Below are 21,546 nucleotides of genomic sequence, written 5' to 3' on the forward strand. Positions count from 1 at the left end.
GGTTTTCCAGATTTCTTAAAACAACATTCCGTTCTTCACACGAATGAGAGGCCTTTTGAATCCGAAATATGCCACAAGATATTTGATCTGTCTCAGAAATTAAATGCCAAATAGTTGGTGTGCACTTAGAGGAGAATCCTTTCACTTATGAAATGTGACAGAGCCTTTTATGATAAAGGAAAGCTTCTGTTTCACATCAGAGCCGTTCACGGGAAAAGAAGCCGTTTAAATGTGAAGTTTGTATGAAATCATACGGCTATTAACAAAGCCTTAAAATGCATTTCAGATCTCACACTGAAGAAAAATTTTTTAATTATTATGTTTATCTCTACGTTCCCAACTGTATAGTTTCTTAAATGCACCAAGGTCTTCATACACTCACTGAAGAACAGTTTTCTTCCTGTTAAAATGCGTGGCAAACAATATTCTCAATCATACAAACTACATCAAAAGTCACACTACAGTGGATTACTCTTTTGCTTCCGAAATCTGTTACAAGAAATTGTTCGACTCCTCTGACCTGAGAAGTCGCTAAAGAGTTCACTTCGGAGATAAACGATTTCCATGCGAAATTTGCAAAATGAGGTTTTCAGACAGTCCGGATGTGAAAAGTCATCTAAGAATTCATAGTGGTGAGAAATATTTCTATGCGAAATTTGCAACAACAAGTTTCCATTCAATTCCAGTCTGAAATGTCATCTTTGAGTGCATACTGGTGAGAAAAGTTTTCTATGCGAAATTTGCAACAAGAAGTTTTCAAACAGTGGGGGTCTAAAAAGACATGTAAGAGTTCGTACTTGTGAGAAACCTTTTCTATACGAAATTTGCAACGAAAATTTTCTTTCAGTTCGAGTCTGAAAAATCATCTAAGAGTGCATACTGGTGAGAAACCGTTTCTATGCGAAATTTGCAACAAAAAGTTTTCAAACAGTGGGGTCAGAAAAGACATCTAAGAGTTCATACTTGTGAGAAACCTTTTCTATGCGAAATTTGAAATGAGAAATTTTAATTCAGTTTGAGTCTGAAAAGTCATCTAACAGTGCATAGTGGTGAGAAACATCTCTGCGAAATTTGCACCAAGAAGTTTGCATGCAGTTCGAGTCTGGAAAGACATCTAAGAATCATACTGGTGAGAAACCTTTTCTATTCAAAATTTGCAGCAAGAAATTTTCAGAGTTTGGGTCTGAAAACTCATCTAACAGTTCATGCTGGTAAGAAACCATTTCTATGCGAAATTTGCAACAAGAAATTTTCAGACAGTTCGACCCTGAAAAGACATCTAAGAATGCATACTGGTGAGAATCCTTTCACTTGTCCATAGCTCTAAGTTTTCGGCTATAGAGTTCCTTAAAAAGCGCCAAAAACGCTATCATCTGACTGAAGAAAAGCTTTTTTTGTGTGAAAAATATGTGAGAAACAATTTTTTAAATAAGGCTTTCTTAAAAATCATAGAAAAAGGCACACCAGAGATTTACATGCGAAATCTCTCAATAGAAATTTTTTGACTCGTGTCACCTCAAAAGACACGAAAGTTTTCACACCAGAAAGAAACTGTTTTCATGAGAGTTGAAAACAAGAGGTTTTCAGACAGTTTGATTCTGAAAAGACATCTAAGAGTACATACTGTTGAGAACCCTTTCACTTTTACAACGTGTGGGAAAACATTCTCTTGAAAGGAGCATCTAGGGACCCACTGAAGAATTTAACACAGCTAATGAGTGGTGAGTGAACGTGTGTCCTTGGATATCTACAATTATATTATTGCATTTATCCAAGTCGACCTTTAAAGCACAACTTAAAAAGTATTCCTTGTGAGTGGGTTTATTATTTATTTCGAAAATAATTAATCCATGAGTAGTAGCACTGCTTTTCCAAGTAAAACTTGAGTTTTAAAAATATCATACTTACGTGGACTGAAGGAAAAGTCATCGTAAATATATCAAAACAGTGCGAACTTGAATAGGTTTTAGTATCACGCAAAAATTGAGACATTCATTAGTGCTATGCATTGAAGAAAAATGCGTTATCGTTGGGAGCCTGCTGACACCAAGCAGGGATTTTCGGAAGTAACTTCAAGGGTTCACTATTATTTTTTTTGCTTATTTTTGCTACTAATTCAGAAATACAATCCTCTTGTAGGAATGGATACACTGTTTTCCTAACCGACTACCTGCGATTTTCTTTTCTTTCTTTTTTTCTTTTTTTTGATGGTATTCGGTCGATTCCTCGCATGTTTAAATTAAATCGATGGCTTCGCACTTGACGATGGAAAGAGAACAAAAAGCTGTTTCAAAGAAGCTCGAAGAGTTTGGTTTTTCTCCTACGAGGCACTAAGAAGACAAAAAAATATTTCAGATCACTCTGATTATTTTTTTTTCTGTGAGAAGGCTCGGGTGAATTTTTACATGCTAATATCTAGTAACCATGACAAGTTTCTGCCAAACCTTTTAATGTGAGCCATCCTTTGAAGTTCACATGTTTAAAGGCTGCCAGACTACCTAAGAAAACCAAAGTGATGAAAGTTGTAAAACAGCAACAGCTAGTGCACGACAGTGCGCAACTTCAATGTATGCATTTTAGATTTTTTTCATCATAAATATCAAAGAGGACTTTTTCAGTGATTTTTTGAATTAATAAAATTTTAGATAATTAGTGTTATTATTTCATTTGTTTTTTATTTTATTTTTATTTCCATTACCACTTCATATGTTCCATGTTTTTTATATTTAGTGTGAAATGAGAATTGTATTCGTCTGCTTTGCAGACAATTTATTATGTGTGAAATGTAAATTACAAGTTGTAATTGCTAAGCAATTTCTGCTGAGGTGGTTCACTTTTTGAAATTTAATAAAATGCAGTTCTTTTTGTAAAGTTGTGAGGATATTTTAATAAAATATTTGCTTCTAACAAATACTGATTTTAATGTATAAGCTTTTTTAATAATCATAATAAATAGTTGTTGCTTTTTGCAGTACCAGGTGTACTATGAGTTGCCCTGGTGTTGCACTATCCAGGTATTACGCTTGGATTCGCCGAACTTTATGTAGTTTCTATATTCGGCTATGAAACAATATGGGATGTAATATCCCTTAACTTAAATAATTTCACTTCGCCGAATTGAAGCCTTTGGCTCTTCATATAATTAGTAATAATAAATAGGTTTCGGATATGACAATGTGTTTCTGGGGATATAACTGAAATTCAATTCTAAAAAAGCAAATTAGATCAAGTAATCACGCACACTGTCATTTCTCTACTTCAAAATAAGACTTGTACTTCTCTCCTCGACTTTTTGTTCATCGAAATTTAACTGACAACTTTCTTGAGGAAACTTCACCTAAATGAACCGATCACACTATTCTCTTACATCTATTATGAAATATGAGAGCGATGTTCCTAATTTCTAATCCATTTCTAATTATTTTAAATTCAAATTTTGTGTCTCATTCATTTCTCTCATCATACTCTAACGGTATGCAATCCCCCCCATTGTTTAGTTTCATTTGAGATGACGCCATACCCACAAGATTTTGTACATGCTCCAACCTATTTATAGAAGTGTCGTTAGACCATCGAAGAAGTGTTGGCCATTATTAAAAACTTACATTGGCAAAAGGTATGTGATGAGATTCAAGAGAAAGTTTGAAAAAGTACATATCGTTTTCTACTTTGGAAACATTCATAACCGACCATAATCGTCAAGTGTTTTAGGGTCAATAAATAAAATTTCAGGCATTATTTCATTTATTATCATATTACAATCACTGCATCACAATATAATAAAACTGGTATTATGGAAACGAAATGAAAATGCCACTGTGAAAATTCCCTGGGCAGGATGGGCGAAGCTCGTCTGGAGTATTATCACTCCTTGTAGGGCTATCCAAGTCGTGAAGGCCATCCCACTATGCCCAGCTAAATGCTAGCAGGTGAAGACAGAATAGGAGATGGGCGTCATCGGCCTTAATTTACTGTCCATTAGACATTCGTGACGAAGGATTCAACACAGCATACCATGCCGGCTCGAGCATCGCCCGGTAAAACAACGTCCGCGTTGTCATTTGGTAGCAGTTCCAGGGGTGGCAATGAGAATTTAGCGACTGGTGCTACCACTATAACTGAAAAAATTATGAAAAAACTGGATCCAGTTTCAGATTCTGCAACTATTTAATGACCACAACCTGAAATATTAGGATTCTACTACAATCAGGTCAATACGAACTACTACGGCACGAACTAAAAAGATATGGACTGTTAGGGACTTTGTGAAATTCGATGGCCCAAAACAATAGAACTAACAACAGATGAAGGACAGTTGCTTCTTTACATTTACATTTGCTTCTTTCTGGATGTGATTGCAGCGGAAAAGAAAGGTGTTGGGTTTTTGATACACAAAACATCACGAAATTCTGTCATGGAATTTAATTCTATCAATAGCAGAATTGCTTTAGTCTGCCTAAGAGGAAAACCATTCAATATCACCGTCATACAGTTTTATGCCACAGACCACAAGGATTCTGAAGTAGAGGAGTTTTATGGTCAACTTAATGCAGCAATTACCGGAGCGAAAAGAAAATACCTTTTGATTGTAGAGGACGATTGGAATGCCAAAATTGGAACAGACATTCGTAACGATTTTCTCTCATTTGTCGGACTGTATGGCTATGGGGAGACAAACGAAAGAGGTTTTGAATTCATCAATTTTGCTTCACAAAATTAACTCGCCATATATGGGGAACACTCTGTTTCCCCATAAACCTTTCAGAAGATCGACATGGACTTCCCACGATGGTAAAACACACAACCAATTCGACTTTATCTTTGTAACACGGCATTTAAAACGAGAACCAGATAATTTACTGGAGGGAGCCGACATTGGCAATGACCACAATATGCTCATCAGAAATATGAATAAGAAAAAGAGGGAAATATTACCTACAAAATCAACTCGTAAAAGGTAGAAAAATTAGAAGTAGAAGAAAAAGGTACTCGTATAATGTAGAAAAATTAAAAGACGTCCACATAAATACATTATTTGAACGAACACAAATTGAAACAAAATTTTGACACAAGCTAAAAAAAATGAATTCGATATAATAATATCGAATCGAAAACCAAATACTTCTCACAAAAGATAACTGAAACAGCTGAAGAAATTCTTGGATACAAAAGAAAAGTCAATAAGCCATGGATAACTAAAAATATTTTGGTCCTATGCGATCAAAGAAAAAAAATTTGAAATCTCATAATAGTAGTGGTGACAATAGAGAGCAGCATAAAAAAATTAATAAGATTATTAAAAAAGAAGTCAGACATGCTAAAACCTCTGGATACTAGACGAATGCGAAAACATAGAAGAGGTCCTAAATAAAAATGATCCAAAACGTGCTTTTCAAATTATCAATAAGTTATGCAAACCTTTTACTGCATTTAATTAGAGCATGGAAGATGACTATGGAACACTTTTCATGGAACTAGAAAATAGTTGATAGATGGAAGTGTTACACAACCAAGCTTTTTCAAAAGGGCCCCCAAATGGCTGATGATATTTTGGACGGAAATTTGCTAGGAGGTTCGGAGAAAAGAGATTACCCGATATTAAAAGAAGCAGCCATTGTAGTACTTAGCTCCTCATAAACAGAAAAATCATCACCTCCTTCGCGTATCAGAAAACAGATAAGCGAAGGAGGTGACATAATCATAGACACCTTGCTAAATTTATTTCTAGATGTATAGAACTATTCCTAAAAAGGGAAACAGCAATAAATGAACTATAGAACAATAAGCCTTATTAGCCATCCAAGCAAAATCCTGTTAAAAATATTATTTTGAAGAATCGAAAAAAAAATATAAAGCAGACTATCAGATGAACAATTAGGTTTCTGAAAGTACAATCGGCGATATTTTTACAATAAACATAGTAGGAGAAAAATACATAAAACATAACAAAATAATCTGTCACAACAGTTTAGATCTTCTGATAGCTTTTGACTCAATATGGCACGAGGCATTATGGAAAATTATAGAACATATGTTATTGACAACAAAATCATCAGGTTTATTAAATCTCTTTATTCATCATCTGATATGAAAATTGGAATTAAAAATTACAGCAGTGAACCCTTCCAAGCAGAATGGAGGGTAAGACAGGGATGCATCTTGTCCCCCTCTTCTTTTTAATTGTTTTATGGAATATATCATAGATGAAGCTCTTCATGGATACGACAATTGAATAGTAGTTGGCAGACTAAGAATAAACAACTTACGTTTCACAGACAATATCGATCTTCTGGCAGAAAGTGAAGAAGAATTGCAAGAAATAACGAGCCACGTTTTCGGAACATTAAAAAAAAATATATGGAATATACATAAACCTGCAAAAAACAAAAACAATGATAACCTCAAAATCAGACATTGAACCCTTAAAGATACAAATTGAAAATAAACAAATTGAGAATGTAAACAAGTTAATTTATCAAGGAAGCACGTTTAGTCAAGATGGTCGCTCAAAACCGACACAAAATACCGAACTGCTAAGGCAACTGTGGCCCTACAGAAGTTAAAACCGTTGTGGTGAGATAACAGAATAGCAATCACAACCAGACTAAGACTAAATGACAAACTATCCTCTTGTATGGTTGTGAGGCCTGGATTTTATTGAGGGAATACGAGAGGAGACTCCTGTCTTTTGAAATGAAAACATACAGAAGACTTTTGAGAATTCCCTTTACCGCTCACAAAACCAATGAAAATATCCGAAAACTGATTGATTCAATAGACGGGAGAAAAAGGTAGAATATTCTCACTGTCATCAAAAGAAGACAGATGAAATGAGTCGGATATTTCCATTTTTTTAAGCAAAAAGATGAAGATTAAGATCATCAGATTAAGCAAAAATCCTGCTATCTCCTTAGGACAGTGTTTCTCAAACTTCAGATATCCACGTACCGCTTCTTAAATTTTCATTATTACAAAGTACCCCCTTATCAAATAATAAATAAATAAAGTACATTTCATTGTCTATTTTATTTGAATTAATATGTTCATGTAAACAAAAAATATGCTTTTTTTTAATAAAATGAAATTTAGAATTTGAAATGTAAAAAAAAAAAAAACTACCGTATTTATTCGAATATAAGTCGCACTTTTTTTTTCCAAAATTAAAGCTAAAAAATCGTGATGGGAGATATATGCAGCAACTTTCGGAAACTAAAGTTTTCAGAAAAAAACTGAAAACGGTGTGACTTACCAAGAAGCTCGTACTCGCTATCGCTACTTTAGGCATCGAGAACAGTATCCTTGTGTGCATTGTCAAAGTCAACTACCCAAATAGCTTCATCTTCTTTCCTATTATTTCAAGCAAAACTTACCAGTAATTTACAAGACTTGGGATATGTAGAGCAGTTATGAAGAAGTGCCTATGATTGGTGCTATGAATGATCGCGCGAAAAACAAAGCCAAATTAGCATTTCAACAGTTGAGTTGAAATGCTAATCCATAATATCTGAAACACATTCACTATATATTTCTTAGTTTTAACACGTTCACGACGTGGTGATGTCAAGCAAACCCATATGTTGCACCGGCAACATATGGTTTTGCTTGAGTCTATAAAGCAGTTTCTGCTGGAGGGAGATGTGTTTCATTACTTAGTGCCGTTTTTATCCCAATTGTCTCTAATTGCACTATTTGCTGAGAAATATAATGATTTCATGCGTTAATGATGGATAGCTGAAAATTGCCATGTACCCCCTGAAGACCTTTCGCGTACACCAGAGGGTATGCGTACCACACTTTGAGAAACACTCTCTTAGGAGATCGGCTAAGTGACCTTCAATTTTAAAATCCCATATAAAGATTCCTCTCGTACACGAGAATCGAACTTTGATCTTTTCCTTAGTCATTTCTGCAGGAATGGTGTATTACCAATGTGTTGTAAACATAGATGACCGAAATATATGTAGAAAGTGGAAGCAGCCGAAAGAACATCAGTATGTGCGGGTGAGAGAGGGATGAGGTATTATTCAACCTGACTGCTCTTTTCTGTTCTGCAACAAGTATTATTGGAGAGATTTTAGCGACACCAACCCAAAAGTGAGAACAGTATTTTTTTTAAGCGCAATCATACAGAAGTGTATTTTATTAGCATTGAAATCAAAGAGACTAGATAACCGTATTTAAGAATGTTTGTAGATTAGAATGTAAGGTATTAAACGTTCAAATTTCGGATATTTAAGTCAGTTTGGTAGTGCAAGGCTTGTGAAATGAGGAAAACAAAATGAGAGTAATTGGAAGAAAAAAGGAACATTGCCTGTTCGGTTGAAAAAGACCTGAGTTCGATTCTCGTCGTGACGAGAGAAATCTTTATGAGAAGACACTTAATTTAGAAGATAAAATGTTGTTGATGGTAATGGGTAGTAGATGGCGTTGATTGTAATGATATCGCTGTGTTGTAATTAGAGAATTAAGTACTATGGGAGTCAGTCAGAAGTATGTAGTGAAGTAGAGTGGAGTTCTCTCCCGCGATTAGCCCTTGGAGTCATTGGATGTGTCACGTTGAAATCATAACCATAGTAATGATCATCGAGCATTACACGCAATGTGTTTCCAGACAGAAAACCGGCAATCCAGTAGCAGCAAACAAAAAGTATGAGGAACTGCCTTACAGATATCAAATCAAAAGCAACCAGCTGAGATTTCTTGAACTTTTTTCATGGGATTTGTCAAAATGGGTTTAAGAAAGCGATTCCATTTTGAATGTTTTAAGAATCCAAAAGGAAATCTTTATCTCTTTCAAAGGTTTCCATATAACAAGTTATTTGACTGTTAATGATTTTTTAAAATAATTTAGAGAGAAATGAAGCAAGAAAAGTTGAGCGTCATCTCTCAGAGTTAGACAAAATTAATTCACTATTAGGAAAGTTGTAATGGAGAAAACAAATATTTCATCAACGGAAATAAAAATGGCTATAACAATTTATGGGATTAGGAGATAAATAGAGTAAGTAAATAAATTTATCGAATTATGTAGAAAGAATTTTAGACAAAAAGGGGAGTTCTCTTTAGGTCGCGGTAAAATGGGAGCAAACGCATTCACAAATGGCACCTTTGAGAAAAAAAGGAGTGAAAGGGACTGGGATTGAGAAACCTCACATCAGTTATGTTTAAAGAAATCAAACTTTTAATCTGGAAAAAGAAAGGAAAGTGGGTGTAAATCTGCAGCCTCCAGATGCAATGAAATTAAGACCACAATATTTCGGAACTAGTTTACTTTTTTTCTGCATTTAATCTTTTTTCTTTGTCTTTAGGGGGGGTGTTTTGAAGGTGATTTGAACTTGGAAAAAACACATGGAAATACGGTAATGGATTATTTTTTTGACCATACAGATGAATAATTTTACTCAGCTAACCTGCATGGGAACCAATATCCCCAATATCAATAGGCATGGTATTCATTTGGTCACACTATCAGAATTTTGGAAGATTATTGTTCATATATTATTACTATACGAACATCTCTATGGATTCAGTAGACTCACTGAGGGAGAGCCAAACTCTTCACACAATATCTATCATACCTCTTCTTCAACTTATTGACAGACGAAGCACTCACAATGAGTCAGGCATCGAATTCCATTCATTCACCATTTTCCAAGCGAAAACTCGTCCTCACATTCTTGTTAACCACATTCTCACTTAATTTCTAGGGATGTCCTCTTGTTCTAACACCTATCCCACTGCTGAATTATTTGCCCTATGAACCAACCTCTGTAATCCACAAACTCTCCATCTGTCAGTGTTCCTTACATCACTCATCAACTTTGTCACTCATCTCTGAATCTTTCCCACCACTTCCTCATTATCTAAGGAATATAGGCAGCCAAACCTGAGCACAGCAATTCAGATGTGGACCTATTAACGCCATATAAAGAGGAATAATAAAACTTGTTTATCTCTGCATGTTAGTATGTTCTTCAATAGCCAAATAATCCTGTGACCTATCTTGGATAATTTAACAATATGCCCTCTAACTTCAACTCTCTATCCATCAACATCCCCAATTTGCTAACCTCATCAATCTCTTGGAGTACAGTTCCATTAATGTGGTACATTGCTTATAATCTTTTAATCCACAAATGCTTGACTTTACACTTTCCCACATTGAACTGATATCCATTATGTTTTACCCATATTGCCAGCTAATTTAAATCATCCTTTCAAGCTCTCTACATCAGCTTGGTTAATTATTGCGCAATCCAACTTTGCATCCTAAGTACCACAATTGAATGTCTCTGTTCAAGTCATTTCCTTTATCAATTATCATCCTCATTACCATTATGGATACAGTCCGCGGGGTTAGCCTAGTAGCTATGCGCTTCGCAACCATATGCCTAGGGAAAAAGTGTCCTAGGTTCGATTCTCGGCGACGACGTGAGGAGCTAAAGGACCTTTCTCAGCCATAGTCATCCCACAAGCAGGAAAACTGTCCCCATGAACACACACTGCTACAATAAAAAATACATAATTAATCCCTCATTAGGAGGGCTCAACCAGTCTAAGTGGCGGTTGAGAAACTGGGGACTCCGACACGAATAAAAAAAATATTTATTACGGACACCTTATTGATCTATTTCAATCTCATTATCAATCTAACATACTCTTTTGAGGTCCACTAGGCTTCCTTTTTCCAATTGGTTTATTTTTTTTATTTGTTCAGGATATCGGATGTTGATCACTCGGTTTACATGTTCTATTCAATTTTGTCTGTAATTGTTTAGTTTTTCTTCGATTGATTTTATTTCTATTTCTTTTAAAACATTTCCTTCATCTTTTGTCTAAAATGTGTATTTTGCAAATCTTCTCATTAATTTCATTTTATTTGTATTTATTCTTTGCTTGTCTTGTTTGTTTATTGCTCAAATTTCTTTGCAATATAATAATTTGGGCACTGCTCAAATATTGGATATTTTCAAGCGTGTTTCTTGTTGTACACTATTTGGATTGAGGTGTTGTGTTTATCAGGCCTACAATCTGTAAAAAGATTGAAGTTTTTATTTTATGCCTTTTTCTGTTGAATAAGATATTTCACATCCAAGATAACTGAAAGCATTTCTCTTCTATTATTTTATTATTAATAACTATTTTTAATTCTAACTGGAGTTTGCACAAAACACCATTGTTTTATTTTATCTATGAATATTTTCATTCCAAAATGCGTTTACATAATCTATAAACAAAACATGACTTTCTAAATTAAATTCTCTTATTATTTTTTTATAAGTAATTTTAAACAAAAAGATACATCCATTATAGAGCATCCTTTTCTAAACCTATTCAGACATCCTAATAATATTTCTTCATTGTATATTTTCAATTTTTCATTAAATATTCTATTATACATCAATTACCGTATTTGCCGGCGTATAAGACGAACTTTTTTTTTCTTTGAAAATAAATCTGAAAACAGGGTGCGTCTTATACGCCGATACTCAGTTTTTTATTACTTTCATTTCTGGACATTTTCTCTTCGGGAAATTTTCCGAGTTACGCGATTTCTTTCTTGCTTCCTTGCAGTGTGTGAATGCATTCCAGTTACGTGGAGTTCAGTGGATGCGCATGCGCTGTCATCGACGATCACAGCTGTGTTCCAGTTCGTTTAAACTTTCCGATTGTTGTCGTGGTTGTTGTGAATGGTGATAAATTTCTGCCGTTAAATTTTCTCCAAATTTCTTGGCAAATTATGGCTGAAAGAAGTCGGCAATGCTAAGCTACGTGTGATTGTTATGCTAAAGAACATGGAAACATGGCTGCAGAGAGGCATTTCGAGCCACCCCCAACTGAGAAAATGATAAGAACTTGGCAGAATCTGGAAGAGGATCTAAAAAAGTTTTTAAAAAAGGGGGGGGGTGTCTTATACGCCGACAATTACGGTATGTACAAATTAAACAATAATGATTCAAGCAGAGAGCCTTGCGGCACACAACTGGTGACCTTTATTCTAGACTCGGCTACTCCATAGTAGAAGTAAGTTTTCTCAGAAGTAAGTTAAACAGCCAAGTATCAGGCATTGACAATACGTTTGCACAAAAACGTAATACTCGAGATGATATCCCATCTAAACCAACAAAAGTATTCACATTTAAATTCTGCAAAAGCAAGTACCTCTGATTCATTGGCTTCAATTATCATTGAGGTTATTGAGTTATTGCTACAGAAGGGAAAGAAATATCCTCACTCACGTGATAAGACTTTTGAAAAGTGGTCACTCAGTAAATCTACTATTACATCTGACTCACTCGCCTCGATACATCAGCGCCCATTAAAGTTATCCTTCCAAAGTCATTCTTTGTTTTACTTGCCACGCAGTGGAAGACTTTGGAACTTCCGTTGACCCCATTGGCTAAGGTCTTATTTAGCCTTCCTTACTCTGTCGGTAACCAGACAATGTTCTAGTCTGAGCACTGTACTCTTTGTAAGCTTTCTGATCACCTTTCTCCTTGTAAATTCTCCACAACATTTTTTTTTTTTTTTTGCAGATCAATCCTAATACCACTACTTATCCATCTAAGCTTACTTTATTTATCTTTACTTTATATGACAAATGAAATATCTTTCGATATTGCTTCCCTCAGATACCCCCCCCCTGATTACAGGTATCCCTCGATTAACGCGGTTAATTAACCCCTCGATGTTACCGCATATATCAAAATCTAATAATCAATGGTAAAAATTACAGTTCGTCCATGATCGATTACTGTATTAATAATTCGGTTTTTATGGTACTTTTTTAGGAAAGATAAAAAATGAATTCAAAGTAAATGTTTAATAAGTACTACCCACATTATTTACTGCAATTTTTTTTTATCAAAAGCAGTTATCAAGAGTCGTTTTAACAGTTTAAGTTTTTTTCTTATCGGTATAAATTCTACGATAGCAAGCAACCAAGCAATAAAACAAAGAAAAAACACTGCAAATATAACACATGATTGCATAAATTAAGTGGATATTGAATCCAACATTATTTCATAACCGAATATAGAAACTGCATGAGGTTCGTGCCGAATATATAGAAACTAAAAGTTTTGGCGGATGCAAGCATAAGCAACCTTATGGGCTACTCATAGTAAAGATGGATAAGCTCCAGATCACTTTCCTTTGTAATTTCCATAATGCAAAGCATGTGTATTACTGAAATAGAGAGCCAAAGGCTTATTTATCATACATGGTTAATAACATATATGATAAACAAGCCTTTGGCTCTCTATTTCAGTAATACATGATCGTTTATTTGTTTTCAGTTACAATCTAAAAATTATTCAACAGAGAATTTAAAAAAAAAAAAATCGTACAATATTGACATCTGAGGCTGCAGTGTCTCTCAGATACAATTTACTGTCAAGTATCAAAAACCTTTACATTAAATGTGTTAAACCAAACTTATGCAAAACACAGTGCGGAAAGCACAGCATCATGACCTCCCAGCTATACACTCAATCCTGTAAGAATATTTATACTAAACATTTTGCATGTATGTCACATCAGCTGCGAGTTCCGCAGGGTTAAATGCGCGTTAATCAAAACCCTTGCCGCGTATATCAAGGGATTATCACAATTCATTTCGCCGCGTTAATCAAAACCGCGTTAAGCAAGTGATACTTGTATATACCATGCACTAAGAACATCTTTCTCTTGACGTATTTTTCTGCCGTCCAATGGCATAAAAATACGTCAGGAGAAAGATGACTACCTAAATTGTAGTTCTGTATATACCCCTCTTCTTAAGAGAAAAATCCACAAACTTTGGCATCTCCCAAGTCAATAAAGCATGATCACTCTCGTCAATGAGAGGCATCGTGTGCACCTTCATTAAGCATACGTCTTCTGAACTCATGACCAGATCTAACAATCTCCGACCACGAGTCCCTTCAGTTATGTGCTGTTTTAAGTAATTATCTCTTAGGTGTATGAATTCCGTTTCCTTTTTGCCACGTGATCTTTCCTCCTTCCAGTCGATATCACAGCAGTTAAAATCCCTCATAATTATTCCTCTTGCACACGTTGACTAATTTGCTGATGCATTTCTTCCACATCACTCCTTGTACCCCCTTACCTATAACAGCAAGCACTTGTAGATATAAGAATAATCGTCTGGTGACCAGAAAACATTCTCAAAATTAGTTCCCAACTGGTCAGAACAGATGTGGAAACTGCTTTCGAAATAACTGAGGTTCAGTTATACGAAGCGTCCTCATTATTTGGATACACACACACATAGAGAGTAATTGATGTACTATCAGTTTAGTTGAAAAAAAAAAAAAACTGAATAAACCTGTTCCACTCTCCTCTTCCACAAAGATATTCTCCTGCCATGAGTCTCCCTTCTCTTTTCCCTCTAGGTGTTAAGCCTACTGGCCTGTTACAGAGCTATGTTAAGCCCTTATAAGTCGTACACGTCCCGAGGATAAGGTGACTAGCCCTAGGCCTCCCGATATATTCTATGGCTGTAACTGCGTGTGTTCAATGGGCCTGTTTTCCGGCTTGTGGGACAAAAAACCAAAGATAAACTGGAGGAAAACCCTGCAGTCCACACCCAAGATCGGATATGTGTGAGAAAGATACTTGAGCTCCTCACACCGAATCGAACCTTGAAAATTCCACTCTCGGGCATACGGTGGCAAGGCGCATGGCCACTAGGCTGACCGCGTGGACAAAGACGCAACTTAAAACTAAAATTTTTCCGACTGTATTTAAAAATCAAAAGTATAACAGGATTCGGTTATATTTATAAACAGAAATCACGAGCGAGATAGGTGATAAGAAATATTTAATTTCGTTTAACGTCACAAAAAGTGCAGAATGAGTTAACATTGAGCGATAGAATAACAATTTTCTTCCGTAATGAGGATGTATCTAAACAGCAGAAACATTTTCACTCGATGGGAAATGCGACGAATTGCATTTCCCACATTTTGAGTGTTTGCATTTCTTGCCTTCTGAACTAAAAAGATTTTGGCCAAAATTTGAAATGGGTTATTTTTGTTATTATTTTTCTTTGTTTATTTTAAGGTGATAGTTTCCACTAATCTTTCTAGTTTGACAGCTAATTTTGTTCATAAAAAATACTTAGGAAACAATCCCGCTGGGAAAGTGGATAGGTTACTCTATAATAGTTAACGTATTTAATGGGAAAAAAATCGTTCTTCTGAGTTCTTATGCGATTTTTTATTGTTAATTAATAAAGCAAAACAATCTTAAAAACAGAAACATCAACAAAAATATTTAGCGATGACCAGAATTTAAAATATAATACTAAACAATAAAGTTTTATATGAAAGAATTGAGGGTGAAGAGTGGACAATTTTGTGCTTTACGTACAAGCTATAACGTGAGGCAAGATTTCGTGGGAAACTGTATACATCAACTAAGCTGAGGATGTTTGGAGGAGGGAAGAAGCAAGGAGATATTACAAACTAACTGTGTAAACTTGAACTGGACAATTTGATTTAACTACATGTCCAAAAATTTCAAAACTACATGTGAATGAATAAATGCAACAGAAGTTTAGATCTAAGTTTTTTTAATATTTTAATTTTGAGAATCACCTTTAAAATGGCCGTATCGTGAAAACGATGGTTTTGTTGTTATAACCTTTCGTATTGCGATGAATTATTTCTGACTTCTCTGACAATCCAGCAGAGATATATATTTCGTTATCAGTCCTTGCAGGTTTCATGTAATAATGTTGTTACTATCATTATTATAATTATTATTATACATACATATATTTTCAAGGCCCACCTTTCCTAATTTGGAAAATTCTAATACTTTAAATCACATTAAAAATTATTCGTTTTTTGAATGTTTTCAAATAACCATTTTCTTGTAATTTAAATTACAAGAAAATGGTTATTTAATCAAAATAACCATTTTGATAAATTTAATCAAAATTTATTATTTTGATTAAATGGTTATATAATGTATAAAGTAAGTAGATTTAGACGATGCTAATTTATATTTTGTAATAAATAATCTTTGCAATAAATTAGAATTTGCAAATCATTCAATACATTTTCTTTGATTATTCTAATTTTTCGATTCGGAGGTGTGGAGTTCACTACTTAAAACCTACACACAATCTGTTGTAGGTTGACTGTTATGTTTATAACAATCACTACTTAACGTTATTCAGTGAATGCAGTCCACTTATGTGACATGCTGACATGGTTATTCGGTTAGGATTGAAGTAGTGTTTTAACATCATTGAGCAGTGCAACTGGAGTTTTAACTTTAGTTGTTTGTGTTTTGTCTTTGCGGCCAGTATGACAGTGGCATTTTCATTTCCTTCCAAAAATACCAGTTTTATTATTTTATAATGCAAAGTTTAGATAGAGGCTATTTAACGATAATTGTTTTATATGCCCCAGAAGAAGGAAGAGAACAGGATAATATTGATTTTTATAATTAGTACAAAACATATATAATAAAATAAATAAAAACGATTACCTAATTTTAGCAGGAGACTTAAATGCAAGAATTCGAAACAAGAAAATTAATAATAATATAGGAATACATGGAGATCACACTCTAAACAGAAATGGTAAAAAATTGATCGACTTTGTAGTTTATAATAACCTAAAAATAATGAATTCCTTCTATAAACATAAAGACATACATAAATATACTTGGGCAGCAAGAGGATAGAAATCAATATTAGATTATTTTATCTTAAATAAAAAGACATCAAAGTTTTCATTAGATGCTAGTGTTCACAGAGGATATGAAATAAGCAGTCACAACTTCCTTGTTAAAATAAAATTAAGATTACCGCCTAAATGGCAACAAGTGACATGAACGGAAAGAAAATTTGAAACATTTGTTTATAAATCTAGACTACTGAATGACACAAATGTACAATGGCTATATGAACAAAGAATTAACCAGTATCTAGATAAACTAAAACAAAATGAAGAAATAGAAATAGAATGGCTTAATGTAAAAACGATACTAAATGCAGCAGCAAATGAAAGCTTAGGAAAGACCAAAAAATTCAATAAAAGGAAAAAACTGAAAATATGGGATGATGCAATCAAGGAAATAATCAAAAAGAAAAAAGAATCATATCACAAATGGTTAAGCAGTAAAAAATTAGAAGATGAAATAGAATATAAAAGAATAAGAGCCATAGCTAAAAGAGAAGTCAGAAAAAGACATAGAGAATCATGGAACAAATTTGTTTCTAATTTAGAACATGATTTGTATAAAATAAGACCCAATGTATAGAAGATTTTGAACCACTTAAATACAGATACCAAAGAAAAAATAAAATTAAACACCCAATTGAAATTAAAAGAATTTCTAAATTACTACACAGAATTGTGGACAGAAAAATATTTTGAAAAAGATAACTGGCAAACAACTAACGAAAATGAAAAGGAAATAACTAAAGAAGAATTAGAAATCAGTCTGAAAGAAACAAGAAACGGAATATCACCTGGAGAAGATAAGCTAGGTTCAGAACTATATAAATACGCAGGAACAAGATTCAAAGAAAGACTTATTATTTTTAAATAAAATTTATTCAACTGGTATCCCCCCAGTAGAATGAAAAAAAAAAAAGAAGCAATTGTGATTCCTATCTTCAAAAAAGGTAATAGAGACCCTAAAAACTATAGAGGTATCAGTATACCAAATTCCTGTTACAAAATATATAGCAGAATCTTAAATAGCAAACTAATGAAATATTCCGAAAACTTTATTTTAGAAGTACAGAATGGATTTAGAAAAGAACGATCATGTATAGACCCGGCCTTTTGCCTAAAATTAATAATAGAGAAAAGAAGAGAATACAATTTAGAAACACATATTGCATTTATTGACTTTGAAAAAGCATTTGACAAAGCTAAAAGAAACATATTATGTAACATATTAAAAGAAAGACAAATACCAAATAATATCCTAAAAGCTATCACAAGTATATATGAAGATAATCATATATTCCGAGATCCGACAGGGATGTCCCCTCTCAGCAACTCTTTTTAATATTTACTTAATTGAAATAATAATAAAATAGACAAAGACAGCCAATTTAGCAGGTCTTGGGCGTTTACTGCAGTTTTTCTCCTGCAATCTGCAATCAGGCAATCCGACCCCTTGAACACACGCAGCTAGACATAGGACACTACAGGGGGCATAGGGCTAGCCTCCAAACCCTAGACAGGTACGGCTTAGAAGGGCTAAAGATAGCTCCATTTAGGTATTAGGCCACTAGACCTAATACCTAAATGGAAGAGAAGAAAAGACTGTGTGCGCGTGTGTGATTACTTGATCTAATTTGTTTTTCGCATACAGTGAAGTTGCGCATTCCCATATAATAGCTGCTGCTGTCTTCCCACTTTCATTACTTTCGTGTTCTCGTCTACTCTGGTCTTTAGCCATGTGAATTCCAACAAAGGACGAGGGGTAGTATGACTACACATTAAAACGTTTGGGCAGAAACTTGTCATGGTTACTAGATATTACCATGTACAAAATTCACCCAAGAATTCTCACAGAATAACAGAAGAAAATAATCAGTGTTCTGAAGTGACTTCGGAAAATCCCTGCTTGGTGTTAGCAGGTTCCCGAGACCGCATAGCACTAAACAGTGTCTACAAGAGTTCAATTTTTTGATATTAAAACCCATTCGGTTCGCACTGTTTTCATAAATTTGCAATGACTTTTCCTTTAGTCCACCTAAGTATGATATTTTTAAAACTCAAGTAACACTTGGAAAATCAGTGTTTCTCACTAATGCATTATTTATTTTCGAAAACAAATAATAATAAACCCATTCACAAGGAATACCTTTAAGTTGCGCTTAAAGCGCTACTTGCATAACTGCAAGAATAATTGCACATATGTGAAAAGGACACATGCCTCACTCATTAGATGTGTTGAATTCTTGAGTGCACCAGATGTTCCTTTCGCGATAACATTTTCCAGCACGTTGGAGAACTGAAAGGATTCTAATCAGTAGGTACTCTTAGATGTGTTTTCAAATACGAACTCCGTGGAAACCTCTTGATAAAAATTAGATGTCTTTCCAGACTAGAACTGTCTGAAAATTCTTGTTGAAAATTTCACATGGAAATTGCTTGTCTGGTGTGAAATTTTTCATGTCTTTTCAAGGTAAATGAGTCGAATAATTTCTCGTGACAGTTTTCGCGTGAAAAGGAGCAAACTGTGGTGTGCCTTTTCATGTGTTTTTAAGATAGCCTGATTCAGGAAATTGTTTACCACATATATTACAACAAAAAGCTTTTCGTCAGTCGGAATGGTGTTCTTGGTGCTTTTCAGGTAACTGTATAGCCGAAAACGTAGAGCAAAAGTGAAAGGATTCACTTTTCTGGTGAATCCTTTCACTATTAGATGACACCAGCATGGTGTCATCTAATAGTGAAATGACTTTACACTTTCGAACTGTCTGAAAACTTCTTGTTGCAAATTTCGCATAGAGAAGGTTTCTCACCAGTATGTACCCTCAGATGACTTTTCAGACGGTTATAGGAAAATTTCTTGTTGCAACTTTCACACTGGTGAGAAATCTACTCACCAGTGTGAACTCTTAGATGAATTTTTAGAGTCGAACAGTCTGAAAATATCTTTTTGCAAATTTCGCATAGAAAAGTTTTCTCACCACAATGAATTCTTTGATGTTTTTCCAGACTCGAACTGTATGAAAATCTCTTGCTGCAAATTTCGCATAGAAAAGGTTTCTCACCAGTATGAATTCTTAGATGTCTTTTCAGACTCGAACTGTCTGAAAACTTCTTGTTGCAACTTTCACAGAGAAAAGGTTTCTCACCAGTGTGAACCCTTAGATGACTTTTCAGAATAGTACTGTTTGAAAACTTCTTGGTGCAAATTTCGCATAGGAAAGGTTTCTCACCAGTGTGAACTCTTAGATGTCTTTTCAGATGCGAGCCGTGTGAAAACTTCTTGTTGCAAATTTCGCATAGAAAAGGTTTCTCACCAGTATGAATTCTTAGATGTGATTTCAGATTCGAACTGTCTGAAAACTTCTTGTTGCAAATTTCGCATAGAAAAGGTTTCTCACCAGTATGAATTCTTAGATGTGATTTGAGATTCGAACTGTCTGAAAACTTCTGGTTGCAAATTTCGCATCGAAAAGGTTTTTCACCAGTGTGAATTCTTAGATGTTTTTCTAGACTCCAACTGTATGGAAAGCGCTTGTTGCAAATTTCGCACAGAAAAGGTTTCTCACCACTATGAATTCTTAGATGGTTTTCCAGACTTGAACTATCTGAAAACCTCTTGTTGCAAATTTCGCATAGTAAAGAGTTCTCATCACTATGAATTCTTAGATGTTTTTCCGGATCCGAACTGTCTGAAAACCTCATGTTGGAAATTTCACATGGAAACGGTTACTCTCTGGTGTGAATTCTTTCGTATCTTTTCAGTTTAAACGAGTCGAAGAAATTCTCGTGAGAGATTTCGCATGAAAGGAAGTAATTTCTGTTGTGCTTTTTTAAGATTAGCTAATTGAGAAAATTGTTTGTCACATATTTTACAAGAAAACGCTTTTCTTCACTCAGATTGTGGCGTTTTTGGTGCTGTTTAGATGTCTTTTCACACTCGATCTGTCTGAAAACGTCTTGTTGCAATTTTCGCATGGAAAAGGCTTCTCTCTGGTGTGCTTTTTTGTTACTTCTCAGGTGAGATGAGTCGAAAAATTTCTTGTAACAAATTTCAGATTTATACGAGTTATCTTTAGTTTGCCACTTGATTTAATTTTTATGATTGAGAATATTGTTTTCGACCTATTTTACACATAAGAACTTCTCTTCAGTGAGTGCATAAAGATCTTGGCGCCTTTTAAAGGACTGCAGATTTGAACATCCACAGCTACACCAGAAATTAAAACGTTTCTCTTTAGTGTGATATCTGAGATGCTTTTTAAAGGCTTTGTCTATAGTCATATGATTTTTTACAAATTACACACTCATACGGGTTCTTTTTTCCATGAACCACTTTGATGTGAAACAAAAGCTTTCTGTTTTCATAAAAGGCTCTGTCGCATATTTCACATGTAAACAGATTTTCATTGCAGTTCACTGTAGCCTTGTGCTTCTTCAGTGTGTAAACAAGTAAAAGGTCTTGCTCTAATCTTCACATGGAAATTGCTTCTCGATTTAGTGCGTTTTCAGATGCTCTCGAAGATTTGGTGAATCAAGGAAATTTTTCTGACATGTACACAAGGAATATTTTCTTCGTATTTCAAGGGTATTTTCTGGTGCCTCTTTAGGTTGTCAAGGCAAAGAAAGTTTTCCCCACATTTTTTCGCATGACTATTTACTACTGGAGTCTGTTATTGTTCGAATGCTATCAATTGTCTTTTGCATTTTAAGTTGATCTGATCGCTTTAAGGCTTTGTGGCATACTTTGCACATTGATTTTTTTTTTATTCGAATGATTATTGTACGTTTTCTGATGTCGGTTTAGGCGACTCTGGTATACAAATTGTTTCTTGCATGATCACATGTGAAA

At 34.5% G+C, this 21,546-nt stretch overlaps 1 protein-coding gene across 1 annotated transcript; it reads right to left on the bottom strand.

Annotated features, from left to right (window-relative positions):
- Positions 1-18,779: 18,779 nt before the first annotated feature.
- Positions 18,780-21,456, bottom strand: LOC150093477 (uncharacterized). The gene has a single exon (XM_090413486.1). It carries the CDS (start codon positions 20,397-20,399, stop codon positions 19,584-19,586), a length of 816 nt encoding a protein of 271 aa, XP_090269612.1. The 5' UTR covers positions 20,400-21,456; the 3' UTR covers positions 18,780-19,583.
- Between the last annotated feature and the right edge of the window lie 90 nt (positions 21,457-21,546).

This window comes from Typopeltis vanoorti, chromosome 24, assembly GCF_054136105.1.
Source record: "Typopeltis vanoorti isolate ZY-2024b chromosome 24, IOZ_Tvanoo_1.0, whole genome shotgun sequence".
Lineage (NCBI taxonomy): Eukaryota > Metazoa > Arthropoda > Arachnida > Uropygi > Thelyphonidae > Typopeltis > Typopeltis vanoorti.